The sequence below is a fragment of the Falco punctatus genome (genome assembly GCF_963210335.1).
Source record: "Falco punctatus genome assembly, chromosome: 3".
Classification (NCBI taxonomy): Eukaryota; Metazoa; Chordata; class Aves; order Falconiformes; family Falconidae; genus Falco; species Falco punctatus.
This window is the reverse complement of record NC_137582.1, coordinates 67,543,566-67,571,311: the sequence shown is the minus strand read 5'-3', so window position 1 is coordinate 67,571,311 and position 27,746 is coordinate 67,543,566. Positions and strand designations below refer to the sequence as shown.

Genomic DNA, 27,746 nt, shown 5'->3' with positions numbered 1-27,746 from the left:
AAATCAATGTTTTTTGCAATCTTTTCTCATATATATACCGAAGTTAATATCCTCAGTCTCTTGTGTAAGTCACCACGAGCTAATTGCCAAGATTCACCCTTGGGAAACATCACAGAGTGCATGTTGGCAAAGCCAGACCAAGGCAGCCCACCACAAAATAGCAACACTAACCCTCCAAAGACTAGGCATTCTTCAGAGTCTTGCTGGAGCTGTATGGTACAGGTGTTTAAAGTTTGGGTGAACATACTTGCAATCATCTTTTCATTGACTCAGTACCTGCAAGTGTTGGTTTTGTAGCTTGTGAAGACACTCTTAAATATACAGCAGGCATTTAATTGCTTCTGCTCTTGAGACCACAGAATCTCAGAACATGTTTCTAGTTTGTATTCTAGATTGTTGGGTGGTTTTCTTGGTGTTTTTTTTTTTTTTGTTTTGTTTTGTTTTGTTTTTGTTTTTTTGTTTGTTTGTTTGTTTTGTTTGTTTGTTTTTGTTTTTGTTTTGTTTTTGGTTTTATTTTTTTAATTCTAAAGGACTTTGGATGTCACTATAGCTTAATGGGATTTGAAATTTTATTTCAAGGAAGTCCAAATGTTACATACCACAGAAAGATTTTTTCTGCTTCTGAGAATCATCTTTATTACTTGCACAATTATCGAGGAGAATGTTTTAAATCTGATTTATCATCAAAGGAGTCTGTCTTTCTCTGGAAAGATTTCTTCCACCTTTTTAATTAAAGGAAGGAATTTGCTTAAACTGAACTAGAAACCTAAATAACTTCTAAGTTTTTGACAGCACTTTATATGACATTATCCATTTCTATACAGAAGACATAACACACTGCCTAGTCTTCTTTTCAAATTAAACTGTTAATGGCTGTCAGTCCCATAGCATTTTTTTAATATTTTTAATAAGAAGCTCTTCATTAGTTCTTTCAAAATAGCCTTTTCACTAGATATCAGAAAATGTCAACTCGTTACTCACTGGTCTTAAAGGGATAAGAAAGGAAAGGAAAGGCCCCCACTTATTTTAATAAAATTTTAAATTGGTGCCATGCCTAAGTGAGAATTCTAGGGTTTGTCAAGCATAGTGTCCAGGGGAAAAAAATCAACCCACAGCACAACCAAACAAGATAAGGACCCAAACTGAACTTTGGCATACTCCTTGAGACACTTTATTCCCCTAAGTCCAAGATGCATATGTTATTTACGAGGCCTGAAGTAGATGCAAAGGTATCAAAGCCTCAGATGGGAGACTTGAACAGTAGCTTGTTTCCATGTATGACAGATGGTAAATTTGGCAGAAGATCTGATGCCGTGAATAAGAAGGAAAGCCAAATTAACCTCTATTGAGTCATCTTCTAAGAATCTTGCCTCATACTCAATAGTGAAGCTATTTGCTTGACTACCAAAGTGTGTTTCTTTGGTAATCAGCAGTTATGGGAAAGGGAGTACTAAAACATCAATTATGTATTTGTAATGAAAGGTAATATTATTTTAGACAAAAATAATTGCAAATTGTTTAAATTAATAAATATTCACTAGGAGACCAGAAGATCCTAAATCCAACTAGGGAAAAAAAAAATTGAGATTTAAAAATTCTTTGCAAAATTTGTAATGGTCACATCATTCATGGATACTGTGCCCTGTGTTTTGAGACACTTCAGCACATAACCTAAGCAGAACTGTGGGTTTTGATAAGAAATCTTCATTAAGTTCTTGTAGCACAACTGATAATGCTTATTGCTGATACTGATTTCAGATAACTAGTTGATCAAGAAGTGAATATATAGCCAATTCACATGTTTGAGTTTGATTGTTGCTCTATTTGCTTTTCAAATCAAAATATGTTGTTCTTGTAAATCTAGTTATTTATTCATTGACTAGTTCCTCAGCTAGTGAGAAACACCATGGCTTAATCCACTTCAGTGCAATTACATTGATCTTTCACATGGCAAGGTTCAAATACTTAGGGCACATCGAAGTACCTCACTTTCCATTTCCATTGTCTAATTCGATTAATTTCAGTGGCCTAGTTCCTCATTTATTTGGGACCAGTGTGTTCAGATCTTAGTAACCTGGTTTGACCCCTGGAGTTGTGACCTCTTCAAGATGGACTAACGACTTCATTGTAACACATTTGAAGGAAATGCAGAGGTATATCTTTGCAGCCCTAAGGCTCTCAGCTCGTATTTTCACAAGCATTTAATACCACTTATTAACTTAGGGTTACCAAATGCTCTTTGTTCACAAGGGAACACCTCTTGATGCCAATGCTAGCACAGATTCAGTGTAGAATGCATCTTTTATGAAAGTAAAGGAGCAAATACAGTGCAAGAAAACACATCTTACCTAGAATTTGGAAAAAATGATCTTTTCCTTACCTTATTTATCATTCCATTACTATTCTATTACCATTCCACTCCCTTACAAAAGCTAGGAGAATCTTTAACACCAGATTTTAGAGTCAAATTTCACTTGACTTGACAGCCATTCTATATGCTGAAGAAGGCCACTGGAAGGCTTCATCCTGAAATGGTGGTGTGCTGTCATGTTTGAATCCCTAGGAAATAAAGTTTTTCAAATTTTCTGCGAATTTCAAATTTTACTAGTCTGCAAACGTCACTGGGATAACTTAAACCCAAGTATGATATTCCATGGTTTATAGACATTTGTGCATGACTATCATCCTCTCACATTTATTCAAGAATAGGTTAACCAAAATCAAATAGACAATTTACAGTATTAAGTACTGTAAAACTCTTCATATATCCGTAACTGAAAGTTTATCTGAGTCTGTTTAGTTTCCCCACCATCAATTTGGTCTTAAATTGCAAAAAGTAGTCATCATAATTTTTCATTTTTCTTTCTCTTTATTTGCTTTGGGTCATTGAGAACCCCAAATATTCTAGCTAGTTACTGTCTCTGACATGCATGCACACACAAAATCATATCATGGAATGAAAAAATGCAGTTCTCTGCTATGTGGTTATTAAACTAAAGTATCTAATTTTAAGGGACAATTTTCTTTTCTTTTTAACTCATGTTATCTGCAGAAATGTATTTGAGTAGTAAATGCTTCATAATAATCCCCTGTTGTAAATAACCATTCCCTCTGAAGAAGGGACCATACTTTTCTGCTTCATCTGACCAGTGTTTTCAGGAAAATAATGTCTGCAAAGGGAAAAAGTGTCTGCTTTACATAAAAAAGTGATGGAGAAGGATGTTTGAAGATGATTGACTCCATCCTGAATGCTACCTAAGGCAATCCAACTGGATACCAAGAAGTGAGAATGATGCCTTTCTACACTAGGCAGCCATGGGTTTGAAGATAACAATAATCCTTAGAACTGGTTGAAACTTCATGATTAATCTTTTGATAGATCCAGTTATCCATTTCTATGAAATATCCATTATGTCTTGGGAGAATGGCAATGCTAAGGATATGTGCTCTGAAGCAAGAAAAAGTCTGTGTCACTTGTAACTTGCCACTTGTAATAGAAATGCACTTGTAAAAAAGAACCACAGTGGACCTGTGTGGGCTTTCTATATTACAAATTAGTGTTTGCAGTCTGATTAGTTTTAATTTTTAGGCACTCATCGAGAGCCTTAAAATTAATGATTAGATTCATAACAATATGTAGTGATTGGGGTAAATTTCTAAGGATTAGAAAGAAAAGATGCTTCAACCTCAAACTTCTGGAGCGTTTCATATTTTGAAACATTAATATTACAGTGAGAAGCGCTGTTAAGAATCTGAGCAGGGCTTGAATTTAGGTATGAATTATCTGATTTTTCTTTATGTTCCAGTGGTTATTTCATCATGTATACAAAGCTGGCCAGCTCCAAAGGAGGAATAGAAAGATTTCAGTGCGATCCAAGGCTAAAATGACTTATAAGTAGTGAAGTTTGCTTCTACCTCCAGCAAACATGACCGATTTTCTAAAAGAAAAGTAAGTTTAATAGGCTTTGGACTAGAAGAGGCTTATTCACATGTGTCCTTTTTGGAAACCTTATTATCATGGGATAAATCCTCTAAAATAAATTGAAACTCAGATTTTCATTCAGTGTGAGCGCGAAAATTTCACGTGACTGTATGAAAGGTGTGTTTAATATTTGTATAAATACCTCTTTATTGTCTGTGCCCTCATGAGTTACTATTCTTTCTGATAACAGCAAAAATGTGAACTACTGAATGAGTGATGATTCAGTGCATAACCAGCTTTCAGAAGCTTCTTTCTCTATTTCTAGACTTGTTCATGACCCAAACCTAATTTGTTTTGTTTTTCTGATTGTTGTTTTCTTTTCAAAAGAGACTCTGCCCTTCTACATTCAATCTATTCGGCAATCTAAATTACTTGACAATCCAAAAGAAACAGCTTTTAATGGCTTGTCCAACTGAAACATTCTGAAAAAAATCTGAAAGAAATTTTGCCTTGTGGAGGATCTGAAAGTATGTAACACCACCTACAAGAATTTGTATTAAAAGCCTAATGTTTTGCTTTTCTGCACAGAACTTGATTGTCATTATCTTACAACTAGAACATAAATATCAGTATGATACGATAGGATTTTATCCCACTGATGAGATAGTTAAGCCTCCGTAATACACCACTGGGGCTTGTGATGAAGTTTACAGAGTTTGCAAAGCTGCCGTAATTATCTGCCTAATTACTTTTTTTTTCTGCATGGAGCTCACAAAAGAGGGTCTAATCTTTCAGCTGTGTGGACCATTAGCTATATTCAGATCCAGAGAGCCATGAAGATGATTTTTATCCTGTGTCACAGAATGCTTGTAAGACAGACATACCAACTCTCTGCTTTGCTTAGATATATAGTGTCTTACAAATAGGATGAGAAACAGTAAAAATTAAAGAGTAAAACAGGTGAATCAATGAAAGAAAGTCAAGAAATCTTCCAGTGGCTCTTAAAGTAGTCTTTATTTTCCATTGCACTAGATGGCCTTTTTGCTATTAAAATATATAAATGTAGAAAGTTAGTTTATTCCCAGAAATTCATCCCAAACTACAATAGTGATATGCAAATGGTGCTCAAAATGTTTCTGCTGTTACAAACACCAAGGCTCACTCTGCAATCCCAGTGATATATTTTTCCCAGTAGTCTGATTATATTCATAGGATGAGGCAGTGAAAAGAAATTGGAGAACATGTTACTTTCACTCAAGAACTGTGTGTGTGTGTACACACACATGCACACCCACATGTAGGAAGGGAGGTGTATCTCATATGGGGTCAACTGCAGACTATGATGACTTAGTCTTTGTAGTTTAAGCGTTGCAAGTGTGCCAGCTATAGGATGTATGGATGAATATAAGCTATAGCCCAAGGAACCCAAGGAGGTCCAAAGCAAATCAGTGTCAAGACTGAGCAGCTCAGGTCCACTCGGTGTTTTAGTCCAGTGAGACTTTCTTGCTTAATGTTCATCATGTGATGAACTGGTTAACTGAATTTGAACTTAGGCCATATACTTTACAGCTTTGCGTGCCTTTTCATACAAGTCTGTTGTTCCTCTTCAGGCAGCCATACTCTCCTCTTCCTTTCCTACCAGCACTGCAGTTACCCACTTTACATTTTATGTCAATTGCTGAGAAAATATTGATTAAAGGGTTTAGGTGTCATCCTGAGTCAAAAATACTTGGTTTAGGCTTTGAGATGAATTGGAATTCGATGATGCATGTCTCTTTTCACTTTTATGAAATGGCAACATAACAAAATAATTTTATTTTCTTTTCCCTGTAAGAAACCATGGGGCACTAGTAAAGAATATTTAAGTCTTTCTGAGATAATTCACCTGATTACAGCAGGGGAAGATCTATGAAAGGAGGATGATGCAGACTGTCAGAGTGAGCAGTTGGAGAGGAGGTATGACTGGCAGCAACTGTTTCAAGTGGAAACAGTGTAAAATGGAGAAAAATAGACAAAATATTTCCAAATTTGAAAGTTAATACTGGTTTGGGTAAATGTTCGTAGAATTTCTAGCACATATTTGGGGAAAAAAGCAATGGGTAGGCAACAGGCAGTCATTCTTCAGCCTAAATATCCATCGGAAGTAATGTTTACATGTTATTTGTAGCATTTACTGCTTGTTCTTAAATAAGTTATACTATACTTACAAGCCAGTAATGAACAACCATATTGTATAAGTGGACAGCCATCAACTGGACTGTGATTATTTGCAGTGAGTGCATAGTTTTGGACATATCAATAATTACTTCCTTGAAAAGACTGACAGAGATACATTACTTTTGTTTATACTGATTTTGCAGTCCACTTTTGGACACTTTTTGATGATAGGAATCTATTATTTACATATTGCTTTTTGGGGTATGCCGTTTGTTGGATTCTTGCTTTTTTGAGATTGACCTTGAAAGGTGAAATCCCTGCCTCCCATCTGTAACTCACCAGTCTGGTAGCACTGTCTTCCAGCACCCAGCACAGCCAGCTGTCTTTGCTCTGACTAGTGGGTTTCTAGGCCTAAATACTAGGGTACAGCCAAGTCCTCAAACACTAGCAACTGGACAGGGTGGATGGGAAGCAGATTTTGGTACAAGCATGGACTTAGATCTGGCCTGAAAGTACAGTGTCAACATAGCCTTAAATTCCATGTTCAGGAAGTCCTGCATATTGTAAACTATAACAAGTTATCAAGTCCTTAAGAAACAGAAAAAAAGAAAGCCACTGAAAAAAGAAAAAAACCTAATAATCTGTACTGTATGTACACATAGTGCACAGAGATGCTGCCTTAGATACATTGGTGGTGCTCTTCTGTGAGCAACATTACCCACTATCATCTTACTTGGAATTTTTTTTTATATAATCCTTATTTGACAGTAGCTGTGAGGAAGCTGAACATTGTGGTTTTGGGAAGGGGAGGGCTTTTCATAGCCCCCATGCCACAGGACACTGGAAAGGGGGTACATGTGCTCAGTGCTTTGCTCCAGGCTGACGTCTCAGTGCACATGACCTAGGTATCTGTCTTCTATTTGAAAGCTGATAACCTCAAGCAAGGTTGCATTGCTGTTCTGACTCATGCCTCCCCTTCCCTCTCTGCAAACAGAAATCACCATTTTGTTTTGTCTTTCTTCAGGGGAAAGTTCTGCACAGATAAAAGTATGTAAGTAGCTTAAACACACCTGTCATTGGCACATGCAACGTTTAAGCAGAGCTGTAAAAGATAACAAAGAATTTTGAAAAGTGACAGTTACAGAGATGCCAGCTGCTCTGCAGTCATTGCAAAACCGATCTCCAGAATCGGTTTCTGGCTTTTCACAGAGCAGATTTGACATCTGAAAGACATGTCCATTGCACAGCAGTCTCTGCAGAGCTGTGCCGAAATCCTTTTTGTCACCACAATGACAAAGCATAATAAAGTAATAATAATGATACTGATTCAAGAGCATCACAAGCACAAAGTTGTGAAAAGACATGCTACCAAACACTTCTGGTATTTTTTTCCCTCTGTGCTGTGGCTCCAGACCTACAAAGGTTTATGTATATAAAGAGCAAAGCACAGTGAGACTGTTCATATGCCTTAGGTAAAACACTGGCTAATTCTTTGTAGGCCAGAGAAGACATTCAGTTCAGGCTATCTGCACATTAATTTCCCTAATATACAAATATTATATATTTTGTGGTTTATATATATATATCAATGGCTACTTAAAAGATTTATTTTATTTAAATTTATTTAAATTAAATTTATTTTAGGAACATATTGTTCTTGGATTTGGCTAAAGTGTATCAGAGCTCTGGTTCATTGTTTCTCTTTAATTTAAAGTCATTGAATTTAGTGTCATTCAGTCCAATGCATTGAAAAAGCTTCAGATGTGAAATCCCTTGTGAAGGCCTCAATATTAGAATTGGAAATGCTAAGTCTGCTTCAAAGTCCCTGATGTAAATGTCTGAAATTTTAGAGTTGTTTTCTTGTACTAAGTGTTTCAACAATTCCCTGGAAGGAAAAAGTACAAGTTGATGGAATGACTGCCTCTGTGTCACTTCTTTTTTTCTGTGCCTGCCTTCAGATGCCACTATTTTCCTATGCAGTCACATGCAAGAGAATATGTTGGGTGTTCAGTGTCTGGGACAGGCACAGATCAGACCATGTGAGCCCCTTCACAGCAAAAGTTTACCTGGGCCTACTACTATGAGAGTCTTCCCTAAATCATAGGATGTGTGTACGGTTTCCCAGAGGTATCATACAAACACATATAAAGATCCTTCAAAATAGATCAGCATCTTACTTTACAAAAATATCTCTCATCTGTAGAAATACTTCCCAGGAAAACAGGGACTGATTAAACAGTAATGTATGCCAAAGGTTCAGTTCAGGAGGGAAAATAAATTTTCAGTTCTTCTTCCAGTTAAGTTGTTAAAATAAAAGCTGACAACTATTCCAGACACAATGACGTACTCCTTAGGTCCCTGGGCTTGGCTGTCCATCCCTTTGGCATTGTATATGCTAGCTTCTCCTCAGTGGCTTCCTCCCTCTTTTCCCTTGAGAATCAGACATTTACTGGACTCTGCCTTTGACTCCCTGATTGTAAGGAGAGACAAATACCAGTGTTCCCAGATGCCCTTATCCAACCCAAATGAGCTTTTATTCACAGTGGATTGTGTTCAACAGGTAATGTTCCATCTCCTTTCCTACCTGCTTTGATGAGGACTGAAAGAAGAAGTGACATGTCACAAGTGTTTCCAGGGACATCCAATTTAGCAGCCACTGAGATGAATGGGATAGGTCATATTTCATAATGCAATTGTTTAAAAGCAGCAGAGAGCTGCTGTTGCATCTATTACCATGGTTTGTGAAGTTATCTCTACAGTCATAACAGCTAAAACTTTTTTTGCTCAAAGCTTTAGAATATGGAAAAGAACAACGTATTGCTGCACCGATGCACAATGACTGGATCTGGACTGGCTATATGTTTCCTGGTGCTTTCAAAGGAGACAAAGATTGCTATTCAGAACTATTTCTAACGAGGCAAGAACAGAAGTCTTCACAAACCTGTAAAAGCTAAAGGAGTATGAAATTTTGTCATAAGTGGTGGAGCTGAAATTTGCAGCAGCACACAGCTTTAACTGACATGAGGTGTCTGCAATTCACATCAAGGACATGAACTGCTTGGATGGATGTAAATCTTCCTGCATCCTTGACAACATTTCAACAGCTGCTGGCTACTTTGGATTTTCTCTATGCTTTCCTTAGATGGAATATTATTTTTATAAGTTGGGATCAGGTTGTAAGCGTTCTTTAGATGAGGAATTCCAGTCTTCCTCATTTCAAATAAGCCTACAGCCAGAGCAGCATTTTCTTTAAAATGTTAACAAATGTCACTGATACTTTAGTTTAATTATTGGTGAAAATAGTGAACTCTGGTGGAGGAAAAGTGAAAAAACCATGACATAAATAAAAGCTGAAAGAAATACACATGACTGTCATCAATAGCCAGACATCTTTTTCATTACCCAGTGAGGGAAACTAAGGCTTAAATATTTTGGGTCTCTCAAATGTCATCAGAGTTCTCAGCAGCCATGTGCTGAGGTGGAATGAGCATGTAAAGGTGACCAAATATGTCTGTTTTAATCCTCTAAAACTATAAATAGTCTCTTGGTTGCATCATGGATTTATTGCAGAAGAAAATTTGATTTTAAGACGACTGAACCCAGCTGATTTTGCTCCCTACCAGAATGCTTACAGCTCTGTATAAAGGATAAGATTTCCAAAGCAAGTAGTGCTTTTTATATTCCTGTTTTGTGAGTGTGCAACTTGAGAAAACATACAGAGGCCTGTTTAGAGAGCAGTTGCTATCTCAAAGAAGTTGTATGGCTCTTTCAAGCAGAATCAAAAAAAATGAAGCAACAAAAACTTGAGACAAAGAAATATATAAACAAAAGAGTTACATTTTTCCTTCTGTGTATATCGTTAAAGACACAGTCTTCTACAGCATTGATTTTCAAACCTGATTTTGTGTTCTGAAAAGCTGAACTCATAAGTAACTAAATAAAAACATTAATAATATGATCTTCTATATATGCCATATATTTTTTTCTGTGGATTTGTTTTCAGAAATGTCAGTCTTCTCTGCTAATACAAATTATCATGCATCAGTAAAAACATGCAATTTAGTATAATTTTGTTTTCCTATTAGAACTGAAAGGCCTGTTTTGAAATCTAGCTGAATGGAACTAGAGAAACTAGGTAATGCAATTGAAGGCTGTGGCATCTCTTTGTTGTATTTCAAATTCCCATTTTCAGATTCTCCTGAAAATAAACAGTCCACATCTCAGTTTTAAATTTTGCATTTGTGTGGTATTGTATAGCAATATCTCCCCTGTAGCAAGAAAGTAAAAAAAAGCACAGTTGAAAAACACTAGTACTTTCCAACTCTCACATGAAACTAATGCATAATATCTATATGTATCTATATATGTACCTAATACAGACATACAGTATTTAATATGTATGTAATATCTATATATATAATGAGATGTGTAGTATCTATGTTATATCTTATATATAAATAAATAAATAAATATCTAACATATATAAACTTCAAAGAACTATATCAGCTATGATCCTGAAGGGATCTCCTGTAAAGAAACTTGCAAACGTGCTGTAATAACTTTTTGATTAGAAATTTCATTTAAAGTCTTCAGTCTCTGAATTCAGTTGGAAGGCTCAGAGGGAGAACATAAATGGACACAAACTTTTCAGGCGCGACAGAATAAATGAAGTCTTTAATTCTGTTTATCTAGGAGTTACATTTTAAAACATGTTTTCCTTATTTAAAAGATCAAGTTGCAAGTTTGTATGAGTGGAAAGTGCTTACCCAAAACAGGCACAAAGCAATGCCAAGTATTATGTATAAAGGAAGTAAGTATTTATACAGCCAAGCCCCACATCTGGCCAGTGTTGTGGTAAACATTTCTCCCAAGTGCCTTTTCTTTTTACACAAAAAAGGTTCAGTCTTTGGAAGGCATGCTGGGTTGCTGTAATCATTTATCTAGTTAAAAATCTGTTATTCTGTGAAGAAGGAATTCAGAGAACAGCAGAGCTGCTCAACACCATTGTGGAACAGTGTTCTGAGAATGCACCAAACCTTAGAAACTGGACATAAGTGTTGAATGTGCAGACAACATAGATGACTGCATGCACATTGTCTTAACATTTCTGATTGGTGTATGCTTAGAAAAAACAAGCTCTCTGCACCATTTTTTTCCAAATGATATGACATCTTCACCTCTAACTTCTTTCTAGCAAACATGAATGGCCTGAAAATGTGTTGGTCACATAGGCTGACGACGGAGTCAGAACATGCTATTGGAAAAAAACCACGACAAAATAACTTTCATCTTAAGAATTATTAATAGTCTCTCTCCTCCCGGAGCTGATATTCCATGAAGTGAAAGGGATTAAACAGAGTACAGGGGCATGTTGCTAAGTTCTAGCCATTTCACTGCAGGGGCCATTTATCAAACACTTCTGGTTGAGTATGTAAGGTAGTAGTATTGCAAACTATTCTTAAAAGAGCACATTTAACTATCACTGTACAACCACACATAAGAGCTCTGGTACCACTACAAAGTTATGTACTATTTCATGCCTGTTTCATCTCTATGGAATGTACAAGGCTGTATTTAATAATATTTTAAAAGAATATTAAATAGTAAATAAATATTTATAGAAAATAATTGTCACACTGTCACAGCACTCTCCAAACTATCAAGCTGCAACAAGGTCTTTTACCACCTCATACCAGCATACTCTTCATACAGTCCCTCTGCTGTCTTCACCTTATCCAGGGCCCACTTCCTCCTCTCTCCACTTCCTCCTCATTGGCTTTCAACCCCTTAACAGAACCAGCCACAGCTGCACCTTATCTACATCAGCCAACCCACCACCCCTGAAGCCAACCCACAGTTGCATATTATCAATGCTAATTAACCCAACTTCATTCATCTACATCACACAAAAATTTTATTGAAGACAAGCTTTCACGATGGTTTAATAAGTTTGCATATCTGTAGAAAAAGTAGTATTATGAAAGTAAGAATGAATGCTAAGATATGACATTCAGAGATCCAATCTGATATTAAATAATGTTAAATCACAGCTCTGTGATGAATTATATTGCAATAAAAATATTCTGTCTGATTATTTTTTGTTATATCATGCTTTCACTATTTATTTAATAAATCATTAGAAATAAAAGATATTTTATAGAAGAAAATAAAATTTTATGTTCCAAAACAGACTGCTGTCTTGAGTTGTTCTGATATTTTACATGAACAAATAAAAAGTTCTTGAGGTATTACACATATTTCTTCCAATGTGTAAAATCTTATGCAAATATTTCTGGAATCATATCAGACATGATATTCCATATGAAGATGGGTCATGCAAAATTTTTCATCTATAGTCCTGACATTACTATGAGAAGATGCCCTTTGCAACTGAGAACTGACACCTCAGAAACACTTACGATGAGTAATACACTCCCTATGCAGAGAAAAATATAACTGCTTTGGCTAATATGCGAGGCACTAAGATTCAGGGGCTAGAAAAGAAGTTTAAGTATATCTGTGAATGAACTCTAATTTATTAGGTAATTTTTTCCCTGTTGTGTATACTTGAGAATATTGTGCGTATTGTCAACAGAGTTATATATTCTTTACCATAGCTGATAGCTGTAAGATAATCTGCACTGGTACCCCAATAGGATAAAAAATGAACTACTGATCTGAATTTACAAAACATTATTTTATTCACACTGATGACCAAATTTAACACAGGGACTGTTCTCGTAGAGGAGTGGATATACCTTGGCTGATTTAACCACAACTTATAGTTAATATGAAGGGCATCACCGTGTAGGTGCTGAAGACTGTGCACTTACTCTACCGCCAGATGATATTTCAAAGGTGTGCTTGTAAAGAAAGGAGAATGAGATTTATTAAAACCTATTTGTTTACAATTTGAAGTAAAATTGTTTTTTAAGGGGCAAATAATCCATGAAGGCTATGTTTAGCAATTTAAATTGTAGCCTATTTAATGAATGAGGACTCTGTCTTCTGCAGCTTGCCTGATCATGGAAGTGTTTCTGTGTCCCTGTCACAAACTTGTCCTAGTATTAGGGGTAGACAAAATTGTGTTTCACATCAAATGATCATTTCTGCTTTCTCTGTATTCATGTATGTAACATTGAGATAATACATGCAAATATCTGTGAAATTTCAGGAACAGATATCTAAATATTTTCATTTGGAAAGAAGTGGCCCATTTTGTCAGGCATTAACGGATAATGGTAAATAATGGATGGGAAACACTTGGGAGCTGCTGATCAAGATACCTTTCTGTTGATAATTTGATTTAGTAAATGAGGCAAAAAGCTTTTGTCCTTGAAACTGTTGGCTTGAATGAGTCCAAGGTGAGAGCTAGCTTAGGGAAGGCTCTGAAGAAAAAGTGGTTTCATTTCTCGTAGAACCCCTACACCATCAAGTTCAATACGTCCCTGGTAGAAATGTTTGTGTTCCTAACAGCCTTTGCTAAGTGATGAAAATAGCATGAGCTTGCTTATACAGTATTCTTTTCCAACTAAAACTAACACTTTGAGCTCAAGAAAGAGGACTGCATTATTCCTTATGTTAATAATTTCAAAATCTAAATTTTCAGCCTTGCCACTCACAAAAGAAAGATGCAGAAATAATTCTGCCAGCTACATAACCTCGTGAATGCTGCATGTTTATCCCATTAAGGACACTATTTAATTAGAAGTAATGCATGGAACTGTTTTCTAATAACCACTATAAAGGTCATATAATTTGATACTTTGTTAGAAATAAAATATTTTTATTTTGTTTTTCCTCTTTTCCATTCATGCTGCACTGATTTGTACTGACAGATCTTTTGCTAGTAAGCTAAGGAGAAGGGGGTTTCTGTACTTGTGGAATTCGTTCCTTGTATTGAAAAAGGCAAGAGTTCATCTGTTTTTCTGTAGATGCACATTGGATTTAAGGGCTGTTCAGTTTCCTTTAGTTCTCATGCTCATCTTTCTTGAAGTAGCAGGCAGAAGCAATGACATGCCATCAATCCCTCACCACTGGGCCTGATGTTGTAAGTCATATAAAACAAGGAACAAAGTTTTTGCCTCTGTTTTCTTTCCTTGTTTATACAACAGAGTCATAATCAATGAGTAGTGTGATCTAAAGAGAAATAATAGCAGCTCCCTAGTGTACAACACCCATGCAAGATTGAGTGGTGATGTCTTCTGGAGAAATTCCTGTGGTTCTTTTCACTGTCTTGCAGAATAGGTGCTGCCTTACAGACACAGACTGGTTCCCACTCTGATTTCCGATACTTTTAATGCATTACGCTTCTCTGCTTTCTACTCTCATCCCTCCATGGTTGAACTCAGGAAAAAGACCATTAAACACAAGTATTTCAGGCTTAGTACAAAATTCTTATTGGAAATAAGGAGCTATAGGTTAGGAATTCCCGGCACACCGCTTAGCTGCAATTTCAGGGCATGATTAATTTCTTGGTGCAAATCACCAGGCAGATACCCACAGGGGTTCCTTCTTGTGGTTAAAGCAGAAGATTGAAACAGAGAAGTGCTCATTCACAGACGAGATTGTAATTTTACTATTGAGATACAACTGCAAATTTTTCTCCATATCAGGAGCTACCGTTGAGATTTACATGCAGTTTTCTGACACATTCCTTTCAGATGCTGAAGTCTGGGTATCAGGATCTCTAGGAAAATGCTTTACGCAACCAGAAAACCAACTTGCAACGTTGCGAAACGCCTTTTCACAAAACTTGATTGCCAGCTCCTTGCCCTACCCCCCCACCCCCCCACCCTTTCCGCATTGCCGCTGAGCTCTCGGCAGCAGCCACGGGAGCTGAAACATTCGCAGCAGGTAATAGCTGGTGATAACCTTGACTGTGACATACATCACTGCCGCTCCGTGAGGCGGGAGGGAACCGGGAGCGCCGCGCACTCGGCCCTGCAGGCAGGAGGTGGGGAGGGAGGCTGGCACTCCGTTCCTCAGCCTGGCGCTCTGCCCTGCCGGGGGGGGCCCTCCCGCCCCGGCCCGGTGCGACCCTCGCGCCCTCCCAGCCGCCGGCGGCCCCGCGGTCCGGCCCGGCCCGGCCCGCCCCGCCGAGGGCGCACCGCCACGCGCCGCCGCCAGGTGGCGCCCCGAGCCCGCGCTTGGCTCGAGGCCGCGGGCGGGGCCGGGTGCGGGTCTGGGAGCGTGTGCGGGTCTGGGAGCGGAGCCGCCCCGGGGGAAGAAACAGTTTAATAAAGGGGGAGCCGCCGTCGAGCGCTGGGCGCCAAGGTGCGGGAGGGCGGCCATGGAACGGGGCCTTGGGGTGCGCGGGGCACAGCCTTACGGTCTGAAGTACCGCAAGCAACGTCTGATCTTTAGTTATTATTATTATCATCATTATTAACACCTATGAATTCCAAAGAGCTTCCAGTTAGTGATGCTGCGCCGCTCGGCCGCAGCAGCGGCCCGTAAGCGCTAGCGTGTGGGTGGCACGTTTGTACAGTGGTCACTTAAACCCCGACGGGTTTATAAGAAATGAGAGGCGAGGGGGTACTGCTTTTCCTCGCCACCAGTGACACCCTGCGGCGGGGCGCCCCGGTGACCGTCCCGGTGCGAGCCCCGCAGCTGCCCGAGGTGCGCAGGGATGCGGGGCCAGCGCGCGGATGCCTGCCCGGGGCACGGGCTGGGGTGCGGGGGCGCCGGGGGTGTCGGCGTCACGCTCCGCTCCCGGCGCCTGAATCCCTGCCATGTTCGAGCGGGTGCGTGTGCGTGGAGAGGGGAGGAGGGAAGGAGTGGAGCGGTAGTGGTAGCGGCTGGGGGGGGAGGGGGGGATTATTGGCAATGGGCGGGAGAGAAAGAGGCGACTCCTGTTTCCTTTTCTTTCTGCCAGCGCAATCTCGGCTCATTTTCTCTAAGCAATACAAGTTCACGGACGAGCTACCTAGCCAGCCCTCCTCTCCCGTCATGGACCTCCCAGGTAAAAAGGCCGTTCTCCTCCCTTCCGGCTGTTCCTTTTGCAAAATACCATTTTAAATGACAGCGACAATAAGATGCGGGGTAAGGGCAGCGGTAGAGATGCCTCGGGGGAAGCGCAGGGGGGATCTCCCAGGAGCGAGATCCCAGGGCGTTCTGGTGAGCAGGGAAAACTGAGATGCAACTTCCCAGGGAGACGCCGGGTGAGGTTTGCCTCCTGCCATGTGTGTGCATGCCGGGGTGGGAACCGGGCGATTCCGGAGCCGGCCGCTTCCTTCCCGACAGTTTAGGAAGCCGCCGGGATCGGCGGCAGCTGGGGTAGCCTGGCCTGAGGGACGGAGGGTTGGGAAGTACAAGCCCCCGGGCGGCGCGGAGGGCGGCGGCGGCTCTCAGGGCCCGGCGGGGGCAGCCCGGGGCGCCCCGGACGCCGCGAACCCCAGGGACAGCGCGGCAGCTCCAGCGCGGGGCAGAGGGAGCGCTACCAGCGCTGACATCTCCTTTCGTAGTGGCTGGGGCGATAGAGACCGACATAAACCCGGCTCTCAGATGCAGTAAAAAGTGGGGCCGTGGAACTAGCCGAGTTTGGGAGCCCCCGTCGGCTGTGGGGCGCGAAAGGGAGTGTCCCAGGCGCCCGCAGGGTGCTCCACCGGGCGTTCGGGGACGAAATCTGCCGCGCTGCCCCGTCCTCCCGCCTCGGGGTACGGCTTGGGGCTGTGGGACCCCCGGCTGCTGGGGAACGGGAGAAAGACGACGCGAGCAGACGCCGGGCGGCGAGGTCCCTCCCGGACCTGTTGTGCCGGCTGGGCGGCCGGGGCGGGGCGGCGGGAGCCCGCGGCGGCGGCGCTCTGCTGGGTAGCGCGGTGCCCGGCTCCCGGCCGCCCGCTCCGCCGCCTCACCGCCGCCTTTGCCCTTGCCAGGCTGCTGCGCGCCGATCGCCCTCTGAGGAGGCTCCTTCGACCCGCGCGGAGGAGGAGGAGGAGGAGGAGGAGGAGGCTGAGGCGGAGGAGGAGGAGAAGCGGAGGAAGGCGCGGCCGCAGCCGCCGCTGCCCAGCCGCCGTCCCGCAGAGCACTGGCCGCAGGGCGCCGCGGCGGCAGCAGGCGCGCAGCCCCCTCCGCCTCCCCGCGGCCGCCCGCCCGCGGCGGTGGCGGCGCGGGGCGCCCGCATGGCGGCGGCGAGCCGGAGCGGCGGCGGTCTGGCGCTGGGCATGGGGCGGCGGCGGCGGGGGGCGCTGCCGGAGCCGGCGGGCGGCTGCTGCTGCTGCCTGGCGGCGGCGCTGCCGCTGCTGCTGCTGCTGCTGCCCGCCGGGTGCCCGGTGCGGGCGCAGAACGACACGGAACCCATCGTCCTGGAGGGGAAGTGCCTGGTGGTGTGCGACTCCAGCCCCTCGGCCGACGGGGCCATCACCTCCTCCCTGGGGATCTCGGTGCGCTCGGGCAGCGCCAAGGTGGCCTTCTCGGCCACCCGCAGCACCAACCACGAGCCCTCCGAGATGAGCAACCGCACCATGACCATCTACTTCGACCAGGTCAGCCGCCGCCTGCTTTGCCTTCGCTGCCCCCACCGCCGCGCCGGCCGGCCCCGAGCCCCCTGCGCCGGCATCCCCGCCCCGAGCCCCCCGCCACCGCACGCTTGCTTTCGTTCTCGCTCCCCTTCCACCTTGTAATCCTGACCCACTCGCTTAATAGAAGTTGTACAGCTCATCTCCCCGGAAACAGTTTGGGAAGTTTTTTTAGGCGGCTGCGGAGCTTTCCAGGGGTGCTGAAGGGGGATGCCGACTTCGTGTCCGGTCCCACCGCCAGTACGGGGGGGTTTGAACGTGTGGGCTGGCGCCTCGGACGCTTGCGGGGACACCTTGCAGCCCAGGATTTCCCCGAGCAGTCAGGGAGGAGCCGGGGGAAGGGTGCGCACACGCCCGTCGGCGCTCCGTCGGAAATGCTCGTTTTCAGAGCAAGGGGAGGACGGAGATTTACCCGTGGGGAGTCGCCGGTTCTGCCTGTTCCGAGCGCATTTGGCAATGTTACAGCAGCTCTCAGGACGAGGGAGGGCTGAGGAAGAAGAGGGTGTTTCCCGCGTTGCCAAACGAGGTGAACGATGTCCCCGGTGGGTTATAACAGAGGGGTGTTATCCTGCACCGCATACCCCGGGCGGAGCAGCGGGTAGCCCGGCCTCGTCCTCATGTCCCTTCTCCGCAGCACTGCTTGCCTCCCAGAGCCCATGCCCCGGCCTTCCGCTTGATTTTTGAGATGAAATTTACTTTTTCTTTACCGCTCCGGCTCCTGAAGTAGTATTGCAGAGTCAGCCAACCTTAGCACACACAAACTGTTTTCTCTGTGTTTTTTATTTTTCATTTGTCTGTCCGCCGGTCATTCATCTGTCTACTGTCCCTCCTAATGAGTTTGCAGTTATTATCCTCGTGTACAAGATCTCATAAAGTCTGCTCAGTAAAGGAAAAAAAGAAAAAAAAGGAAAAAAAAGGGAGCTTGTTTCATATGTAGCGTATTTTAGACTCTTTAGCCCGCAGTGCTCAGTTCTCAGGAGTTTGATGGCGTTTCCCCTTGTTGCTCCACAATAACGGATTACTTTTTTTTTTTTTTTTTTTTTTTTTTTTTTTGTGTGGGTGTGTGTGCTTTCTTTGAAACAATAGCTTTTGGGAGGAAAATCTCAAGATTTGGGGATTTTGTTTTTGTTTCCTCCTGATTTGTATTTTTCTTCATTAAAAGAGAGTTTGTGGCCCACAAAGCTGAGCGCGGCCGGGGCGCCGCGGGGGCGGGCACGGCGGGGCGGCCGGCTCGGGCTCACCCGCCTGGGGCACGGAGCGGCCGCGGGCCCCGCGCGGTCGTCGCCACTCGCTGCCCGTGACTTCTGAGCCACGCCAGGCTGCCCGCCGCTGGAGCCTGGGGAGGGAGCAAGCGGACAAGCCGCGGCCGGATCCCGGTGAGATCGGCGGGCTCCGCTCCGCCAGCCTGTGCTGGGACAGGCTGCGGCCGCCGCTTCCGAGCGAGGCTTTGCACATCTGCCGGAGGGGCCAACTCTTTCTCTTTTTTCATTGTTTCAAAAGACATTGAAATATATGACCAATTAAGAGTAATGTCGGGGAAGAGGACGAGGCCCACCCCAGGCGGCCGAGGAGGGTGCGGGCCAGGCGGCACAGCCCTCCAGAGGGACAGAGGGACATGAACTGGCACGTTACTGTTGCTGAGCATCCTCTCTTCTCCTTTGCCCGTCTCTGCAGTACTATAGTTTTATATCCTATTAAACTCGAGGGCAGGTCTGATTTCAGTAGTGCTAGCGGAAAACATATACGTTTGCTTTATGAGTTGATGAGTTATGGGGTGGTGGTTTTTTTCCTTCTTTCCCCTTCCTCCTTTCCTTCCCTCCACCTCCCCACTGCTTCTGCCACCTTTGCTTTATGAGCAGTACAGCGTGGATGTCTGCATTTCATCTGACAGACTTTGGAGATCATTTTTGCATAACTAAATCGTTTTATGAACTGTGATGCTTTCTAACTGCCTTAGTAACTCAGCACCTTTCCCCTGCAGTGCACTTATGATTGTTCTGCAAATGGCATTTCGACAAGGCTTTATATTGCTTGTGGAGCTCATGTGAGATTTTCACTGGGGCTTTTCTAAGGTGGGGTCTGACTTCTCTTTCTCTCTCCCTTTTTTGTTGTTTTGGTTTGTTTTGGTTTATTTCTTTGCTTTACAGGTATTAGTTAATATTGGCAACCATTTTGATCTTGCTTCCAGTATATTTGTAGCACCAAGAAAAGGGATATATAGTTTCAGTTTCCACGTGGTCAAGGTCTATAACAGACAAACCATCCAGGTGGGTTGAGATCTAAAGATGCTGTCTTACCTTTTTTTTTTTTTTTTTTTAAATGCGCATTTCTAGACACTTAAGTGCATTTAGAAAACCAGCAGGTGAAGAACGAGACTTAGTTAAAGGGGTGATTTTAGTTAAAGGGGTCTGTATGCATGACAGAAGTCATGCATTGTGTTAGCTTAATTCAGACCTGTTTCTAACCTGCACTAACTAAAGTTTAATGGTGTGCACAGGGCAAAAAAGTCATTGAGAGTATTGAGAAAACTCAGATTCTCTCTCTTTGCACTTTTTAGGTAAGTTTAATGCAAAACGGCTACCCAGTGATTTCAGCTTTTGCAGGGGATCAGGACGTCACCAGAGAAGCAGCCAGCAATGGGGTCTTGCTGCACATGGAAAGAGAAGACAAAGTGCATCTCAAACTGGAAAGGGGTAACCTCATGGGAGGGTGGAAATACTCAACCTTTTCTGGCTTCTTAGTCTTTCCACTATAAAAGAAGGCTGAACAGGAGACAGATCCATGAGCTGGAGCAAGGATTCAATCATTAACGACACCCTGAACTTGGCAGCACATGACAATATTTCCAGTCACCCCGTCAGACTGTAACGGTAGAAGAATGATAACCTTCTAAACTCCAACATTTGCTTTGAATATTGACAATTCCTCGGGAACCTGCGCCTCTAATTAGTTTTAGACGACAGTGATCTTTAGGAGAAATGAAATTATCGACCTGAGCAATTTGTACCTGTGATTGTAAAGTCAATTTCGGATTTTATTGTTGGGATCATTGACTTTCTTATTTATTTTTTTCCTCTCTTTCATTTTTTCCTCTTTTTCTTTCTCTTGTTGTTGCCCCAGTGAGACAAGTAACTTGGACCACACAATCGCTTTGTCAAAGGCTCGCTCCAGAGCCAGAAGAACGAAGTGTTCAGCCCAAAGAGGTGTTCTTTCCATGCTTTATTTCTTTGTGTTGTATAGCCTTAAGGAAAAAAGAAAAAAAAAAAAGGAAAAAAAAAAAAAGGAAAAAAAAAAGAGTGGCTTCAGTCTCAGTCCTGTATTTTTCTGGGGGAGGGGGATTCTGGACATTACTGTGTCAAGAAGTGCTTTATCCAGTGAAGCAAAATTTGCACGATTGGAACCTTATTTGTTTTGTGTTGTTCGTGTTTTTCATCGACTTTTTTTTCCCTGATTTTTGTTTGTGTGTGCTAAAAATGTAAGCTAGATCGATCAATAAGACAAAACAAAGCACATATATACCCTGTAGCTCTAAGTAAAGCTAACCAGTGAACAATTCTGTCTGCACTTTCCAGCTGATCTTTATAGACCTATTTAGCGAGAGAGAAAGAGAGAGAAAGAACGAGAGAGCTATGTGATCCTTCAGTTACAATCCGGAAACCGGTAAAGGAACTGACATTTCTGAATTGTCCTGACATTTCTAGAAGCAACAATGGAGGCTTTGAATATCTTCTCTGACCATACCCTAAAATATATCCTTTCTTTGCGTTGCTGAGTGTATTTTGGGTGCTTTTATCTGATATTTATTTGATGTATTTGTCCACTAATGCTTGAGTACACATTCTGGAAGCATGGAGAGATGGCAGAGCAAACTCTTCCTCTTCCAAATTAAATAAAACCATCTCCACTTGACCTGTCCATAGCAAGTATTGGAGGAGTTGACACTAGCACCTTTGACAGCCTTTGAGGGAGGGGCCTCAGAGGATCAGCAAAAGCACCATGTTGCACAGGTGCCATGCATTTATTAGCCGTGTGTGCTCTTCCCATTACAAACAGCCTCGGAGTTCTAGGGGTGGACGTATATGGATATTGGAGGTTAGGAAATGTTATTACCCCAATCAACAAGAGGTAAAATATCAGGCCAATGTCAATAGCATCCTTGTGCCTCATTCCCAATACACAGATCTTTCTTTGCTTTTTTTAATGAAGATTGCTGTATTAGTGTGCTGAGGAAAACCTTGCTTGAGGAGATCCAGGAGGAATTTTTATATTATTTTACATATTTTTAATCTTCACTTTTTTAATTTTAAGTATTTCATCTTGCTATTAATCCCACAAGGGTGGATGTGTATAAGAATTTATTTTTGTCAGATTTACTCCTCTTCCACAAACACATATAGTGCAAGGTATTTGCAGCAAATCGGTGGTAGCTATGTTGTATTTCAAAATTATGGTGGACATGTCATTTTCATTGTAAATTTATCATTAAAGGGACAAAGTCAATTAAAGTGATATATTCTTAAAAAAACCCTTACCTGTGTTGCTTATGATATGTCAGATGACTAAAACATAAGCCAATTTAATATTTTCATATATTTTCACCATTGATGACGATTGTTTGCTTTGATGTTTCACTTTGCTGGTTACTGAATGACTAGGTTTCCGGTTTGCTTTTTAATGGGTTAAGTTTTTGTTCCCCCTTGTGCATTGGCATGACTGCAATATTTCTAGCTGCAAATTATCACCAGGCTATGTTTAAATACACAAAATAAACCCTGAATCAGCAGCAACCTTTTTCTATTAAAATACAAAAATAGTTATAAAAATAGTTGTATTAATGGTAGATATTGTGAAAGTACTTATCAGTCTAAGCTTTTGTGTTTAAAATTTGATCACGTCTCTCAAAAAAATAGATACAGAGGTGGGTTTAAAGTCCCAAGTTTTCAGTTTCTATTACATTTTCTCAGTCTTATTTTGAAATTCTGCCCGTTTATCTCAGTTCATCTGGTTTGAATAAGGCAATGACATCTTAGTCCTGGCTCTCTCCTAGGCCACATAAGGCCAATGTTTAGGTTTTCCTTACACGTATTCTTGGAAGTTGCTTAAGCTGCTGAAGCTGCAGAATCTGAATATCCCACTTCATGTATTCAAGTTCAGTAATTTTGACCATGCTTACTTTGTAAAGTTATATATGTTTATATGATAAGCAATTTTCTTCTGAATTTAGAAAAGGTCTCTAATATACTGCCTTTCTCTCTCTTCTACTCATGTGTCCTTTATGCTAAGCTATAGAGATAAGACTGTTACATAAACAGTTAAATTAAATTGAAAATGGACAGTAAATTCTTATTGTACACTAATTACAATCATGGTGCACTTTTTTTTTATATTCTTTGCAATATTTATTCCCTTTCCCCTTTTACTTAATTTTGTGTCTGAGTTTGAGAAGGTGCAATCTACTTGTCATTGTAAACAGTAGACATTTTGATATACTAAGGTGTGGATATCATGATATATTTTGTGTTAGAGGGGGAAAACATACAACAGCTGTACTGTAAATACAAGAAGAAATATTATGTGAGACCACTTAAAGCAGTCTCCCGTCACAGTAGGACTAGACTTATCTAAAGTAATTTATATAAATAAATTGATTGGGTAACATTCAGAGTTGTTGTAAATTTAATGTTGAGGGGCACTATGAGAGTCCACAAGTATAAACCACATAAGGCAGTGAAGCAGTCCGATGGCACAATAATGGCTCTGGTTCCTGTGGGGGTAATAACACAATACTCCTTCTAACAATTTTCAAACTTTCTCATAAGCTGCTGTGTAACAGGATCATAAGATATTCCTATGAAAACACTGTCAGTTTCACCATTTCCCTTCTGGGGAACAATCTTCACCTGGGTGTTTTTGGGAACCACTGTTTTAGTGTTTCTTCACTGTACTTTTGGCAGGGTAGAAACCAGAAACCGGTATTAGGAATGATAAATACTCATCATATACTTCGTTGCTTTCCTCTAGGTTTTTTAAGTTTTATATCCATAGCTTGAACATGGTCTTGCAAAAACCTGTGTGCTCTCACCTCCTCCTGAGGCCATGGGTGTGATGGATGTGCAGTGTCTCTCATTACTGGTCAGCATCTTGCAATCTGGATCTGTTTATTTTAGGTGGGAGAAGGAAAGAGACAGAGACGTGAAACTAGGGAGTTGTTTAGAAGTTAAATTGTGTTTGTTGGCTGTGACTTTTCTAACTTTTAAAAAGAACATTTGGGTTTTATTGACAAAATTTCTATATTGGACACTCTGAGAGAGTAGAAGGTAGGCTAAAAGGGCTTGTTTACTGAGGGAGTTATTCAGAAATAGCTTAAGTGGTTTCATGTCCTTGTAATGTGACATTCATTTCTGGAATAGGCAGGGTCACAGGTAACGTTGTTTAAAAATAGCTGTTAGAATTAATAGTCTGCTTCAGTCCAGGATAACTTTCTAGTGTTAACAAGCACTCAGAAATCAGTGTCGTTAATATACTTCATAATTTCCATGGGTAATGACTTGTCAGTTAAAGTCAGTGAAATAGCTATACATAACTAAAAAACCCAATTGACTCATCTCTTTTTGGTTTTATTTATTGTTGAAAGGCCAAGGAATGTCTTTGAGGCAATGCATCGTTTCTTGATTTGGAACCACACACTGCCTTGAACAATTGTTCCAGGATCATGTTTGATGAGATGAGTCATGCCTGTTTTTAATCATGTTGGTAAATAATAATGATTAATTGTACATTTCCCATTTTCTTAATGGAGCATATTCTTTTATTTGACTTGTCTTAATCTTTCAGAATGCTCAAAACAGAACTTTATGATTCCTGGCCACTTGTTAACTAGATCACATTAACAGGTTATTAGCTCCTGAGAATTACTGATACCCATTGTGGCTGTAGTTAAGACACAGACTAGGTGGCTGGGCAGATGATCGGCAAAACTTTTGAACAGCTGCTTATGTAATAACTATCAGCAAAATTCAAGTGCTCCATAGCCAAATAAACATATTGCCATTTTAACAAAAAGGAAAATCCTGCTTGTTCTCCTTCAGTACAGTCCATTCCTCTATAGAGGAGCTCATGAAAAACATCATTAGTATTTGGCCTGAATTCTAGGAGTTGGATTTTGGTTATGTTCTAGTATAATGTTTACTTTAAATAATAAACAGTGACGATCATCAGCGCAAACCCTTAATTAACACAATAATCATTCTTCAGTTTGAATGTATTTCAACAGTAATAATAATTCTGATAATGTAATCAAAATCCTACAAATGTAATTAGAACACATTTAAATTCTGTTCTCAAAACAGTAATTTTTACAGTCATCCAACAAAATCATGATCTTTTTTCTTATTAGCCATTATCAGTAAAATCCAAAGACCACTAACTGTATTTTATACTATTTGAGTGTAATAATGAAAATACACTTCACATGTCAAGTGTATTTAACATACCCCATTTCTTCGTAGGTAATACACATTGAAGTATTTTATGAGTCCCCTCTGTTATTCATCATCAAAATAAAGGTGCCTAACACTGTCTCTCTCTCTGCAGATCACATACGACAGATAATATAAAAATAATTACCTAGCAAGACATGGAGAAGTAAATGATTACTATTATTATGAATTCTGCATAAAAAAAAGGAAATAATTGGCATCAAGAAAAATTCAGGTCATATTGATAAATTGTTCCAGCAAATTATTACAGTTAACTAATACTAATGCTACTGATTGATACTAATACCATTATAATAATGAAAAGTTATTTTTACTATAAGAATCTAAAATAAAATTTCAAATTATTTTGTGAGATCAGCTGTATTAAGACTTCTGTTTGATGTATTGATATAATCTCAACAGAAACATAAATTCATAAATTAGTAGTTATTATGTAACATTCACATATCTGATATATTTCAATTAATTGAAATTACTTCTTTGAAATGCTTTTATTTCTCTGTATGTGAGCATACATGTGTATAAGTATATGTACACATGCACATAAAACACATTTTTAGCTAGGAATGGATGGACAGAGAGCTGACATTTTCATATATAGCTTGGCCTTCCTATCACTGAAGCATTACTCCAATAAATTAATTGTTATTTATTGTCGTTCTAAACTTAAAACTTTTTAACTTTGCTTACATCCAAGAGTACACAGAGTAATAGCAAATGACAGTATACATTTCAGTGCTAAAAGCTGCCACATTTTAGGCAATATTAGGGTAAAGTGAAGCATAGAGTTATTAATAAAAGACTTTTATTACCTCAAGTTCTCTTGAAAGTTTTTGTGATGAGTGTGTCTATAGTGCCACATGGGAATTGCTTCAAAACATCATAAAGGGAGATATTACAGACTGGAGCTTCAGTTTGTCCTTCTGTTGATACCGGATGGGAAACCTGCAATACATATTATAACTAAAAGAGAAACTATATCCCTATACCTAGTTGTTTAGCAACCATAATCTTTATAAGCTGACTTAATTTTGGTTGTGTAACTTTTCTCTATAGAGATGCATTATATTGTAACCTATCAAGAGCTAAGAATACAGAGACTTCAGTGGATAAAAGATAAAGGGTTATCCAACTTTATATTTGTTCACTAGAAGAAATAACCTAGCACAGAAATTACGTTGCTCCTATAGGCTTTTGTGCCAGAGAAAACATGTAAGAATTTATTTTTTAAAATAACCTTTCAAGTTCTTTTATTCTTACCAACAGCGGAATTTTCTCAGCCCTGTTCATAACAGTATAACTGGGAGTATTTTAGGATGGAGTTTAAGTGGATATAGCTAGACTCTCCAGCAGCTGGCTTCTTCCATATCCTAAATTTTCTGTAGAGCTACGTGTTCTTATTAGGCTTTATAATCTCTTTAGATGTAACTAATCCTGACTGTCTAGTAAAATCGGTCTTCCCTAATTACTTCACCTGGGTGGGAAAAGCATCCATTTTTCTTCTTTGCAATGGTTTCTATTGGTTTTTTATACAACATGAACTGTGCTAGAACTATGCAGTAGAGAAAAGGAGATTTCCATTGCACTTGCCTCTCAAGACACTTTCTCTTCTCCTGCCCTCTTTTATCCTTTCATTCATATTTGAAAGGCTCCTAATGTTGAATTTTTTAGGAGTATTTTTTACAATAATGTTTTTCCATTCAGCTTCTCATTCATAACTGTGTGAAACCTTGTTCATGCAAAAATGTCAGCTTTAGTTGGCTGCTCACAAGTTATCTCATGCCTCAGTTCTGCCACCAGAACTCTCAGATAGGAGAATGCACTCTAGTTATGAAAAAATAGAAATCCAGCTAAGACAAAATAGAAATAATAATAATAAAAGTGGGAAATTGTTCTGTATGCAAATCAGTGACTTCTGGTAAATGTTCTGATCCCATTTAGCCTGTTCTCTCACAGTGCATGATTTGCATAACCATGTGACTTGGCACCTCTCTGTTTTCTTGGATCCATCTCAAATATCCCCATAAACCAGGATACTAGGAATCTCCCCCTTTTCTTTTACAGCCTGTTCAGAAAATACAGACTCTCTTGTACAGGTGTTAGAGCATTTGACAAAAGTGAAAAAACAGATCTTCAAGTACCTAAGTGATCTTCTAACAAGAAGACTTTGTGAGACCAGTCTGCAAGAATTAGAGGGGAAGGGAAGAAACTCTCCTAACAAGCAGAGGTCACTAACTATTCTTTGCACACATACCAACCTCAAAAGCATATGGGTACACATACACATGTGAATTGCAGCTATAAGTGACAAATTTATACATAAAACACTTCACCAGGTTCTAACTTTAATGCAGTTAATAAGATTACATGAAAATTTGTATGCAATTTAGGTAGGATTAAACATGCATATGTGATTAGTGGTTGTACAGAACTGTTTATAAGGATGATGGCTCAGATATATCACACAGTGTATTCTACTCAAGCATGGAATGAGGCACTATGTAACAAATATCTATACTATTACTGAGCAAACTTTACAAAATGATCCTTACAGAGCTATGAGAGTCAGAGATCACAGTGGAGCTAACACATTTCAGACCACAGGACAAGTTATAAAACAAGAGATAAACATTTTGGTATTTTTCCCTG

General features: G+C 40.7%; 2 protein-coding genes across 4 annotated transcripts in view; both read left to right on the top strand.

The window, feature by feature from the left end:
- The window catches only part of NETO1 (neuropilin and tolloid like 1), a 308,983-nt gene that overhangs the window by 172,857 nt on the left and 108,380 nt on the right, over positions 1-27,746 (top strand). The window lies entirely within an intron of this gene.
- CBLN2 (cerebellin 2 precursor) lies at positions 497-27,746 on the top strand. Of its 3 annotated transcripts, none has more exons than XM_080381162.1 (4): positions 497-16,043; positions 16,957-17,565; positions 19,746-19,865; positions 20,156-27,746. In XM_080381162.1, exons 1-4 carry the CDS (start codon positions 15,711-15,713, stop codon positions 20,351-20,353), a joined length of 1,260 nt encoding a protein of 419 aa, XP_080237288.1. In that variant the 5' UTR covers positions 497-15,710; the 3' UTR covers positions 20,354-27,746. The 3 variants fall into 3 exon arrangements, with proteins under 3 accessions (XP_080237288.1, XP_080237289.1, XP_080237290.1); XM_080381163.1 differs by having other exon boundaries at positions 15,955-16,242; XM_080381164.1 differs by lacking the exon at positions 497-16,043 and having other exon boundaries at positions 16,586-17,565.

What these genes read in the sequence shown, in the direction of transcription:
- CBLN2 (XM_080381162.1), top strand. Translation starts at nt 15,711, where the DNA reads ATGCGGGGCCAGCGCGCGGATGCCTGCCCGGGGCACGGGCTGGGGTGC. An exon ending in TCCCGTCATGGACCTCCCAG is followed by an intron (nt 16,044 to 16,956) that starts GTAAAAAGGCCG and finishes TGCCCTTGCCAG; the next exon opens with GCTGCTGCGCGCCGATCGCC. An exon ending in TGACCATCTACTTCGACCAG is followed by an intron (nt 17,566 to 19,745) that starts GTCAGCCGCCGC and finishes TTTGCTTTACAG; the next exon opens with GTATTAGTTAATATTGGCAA.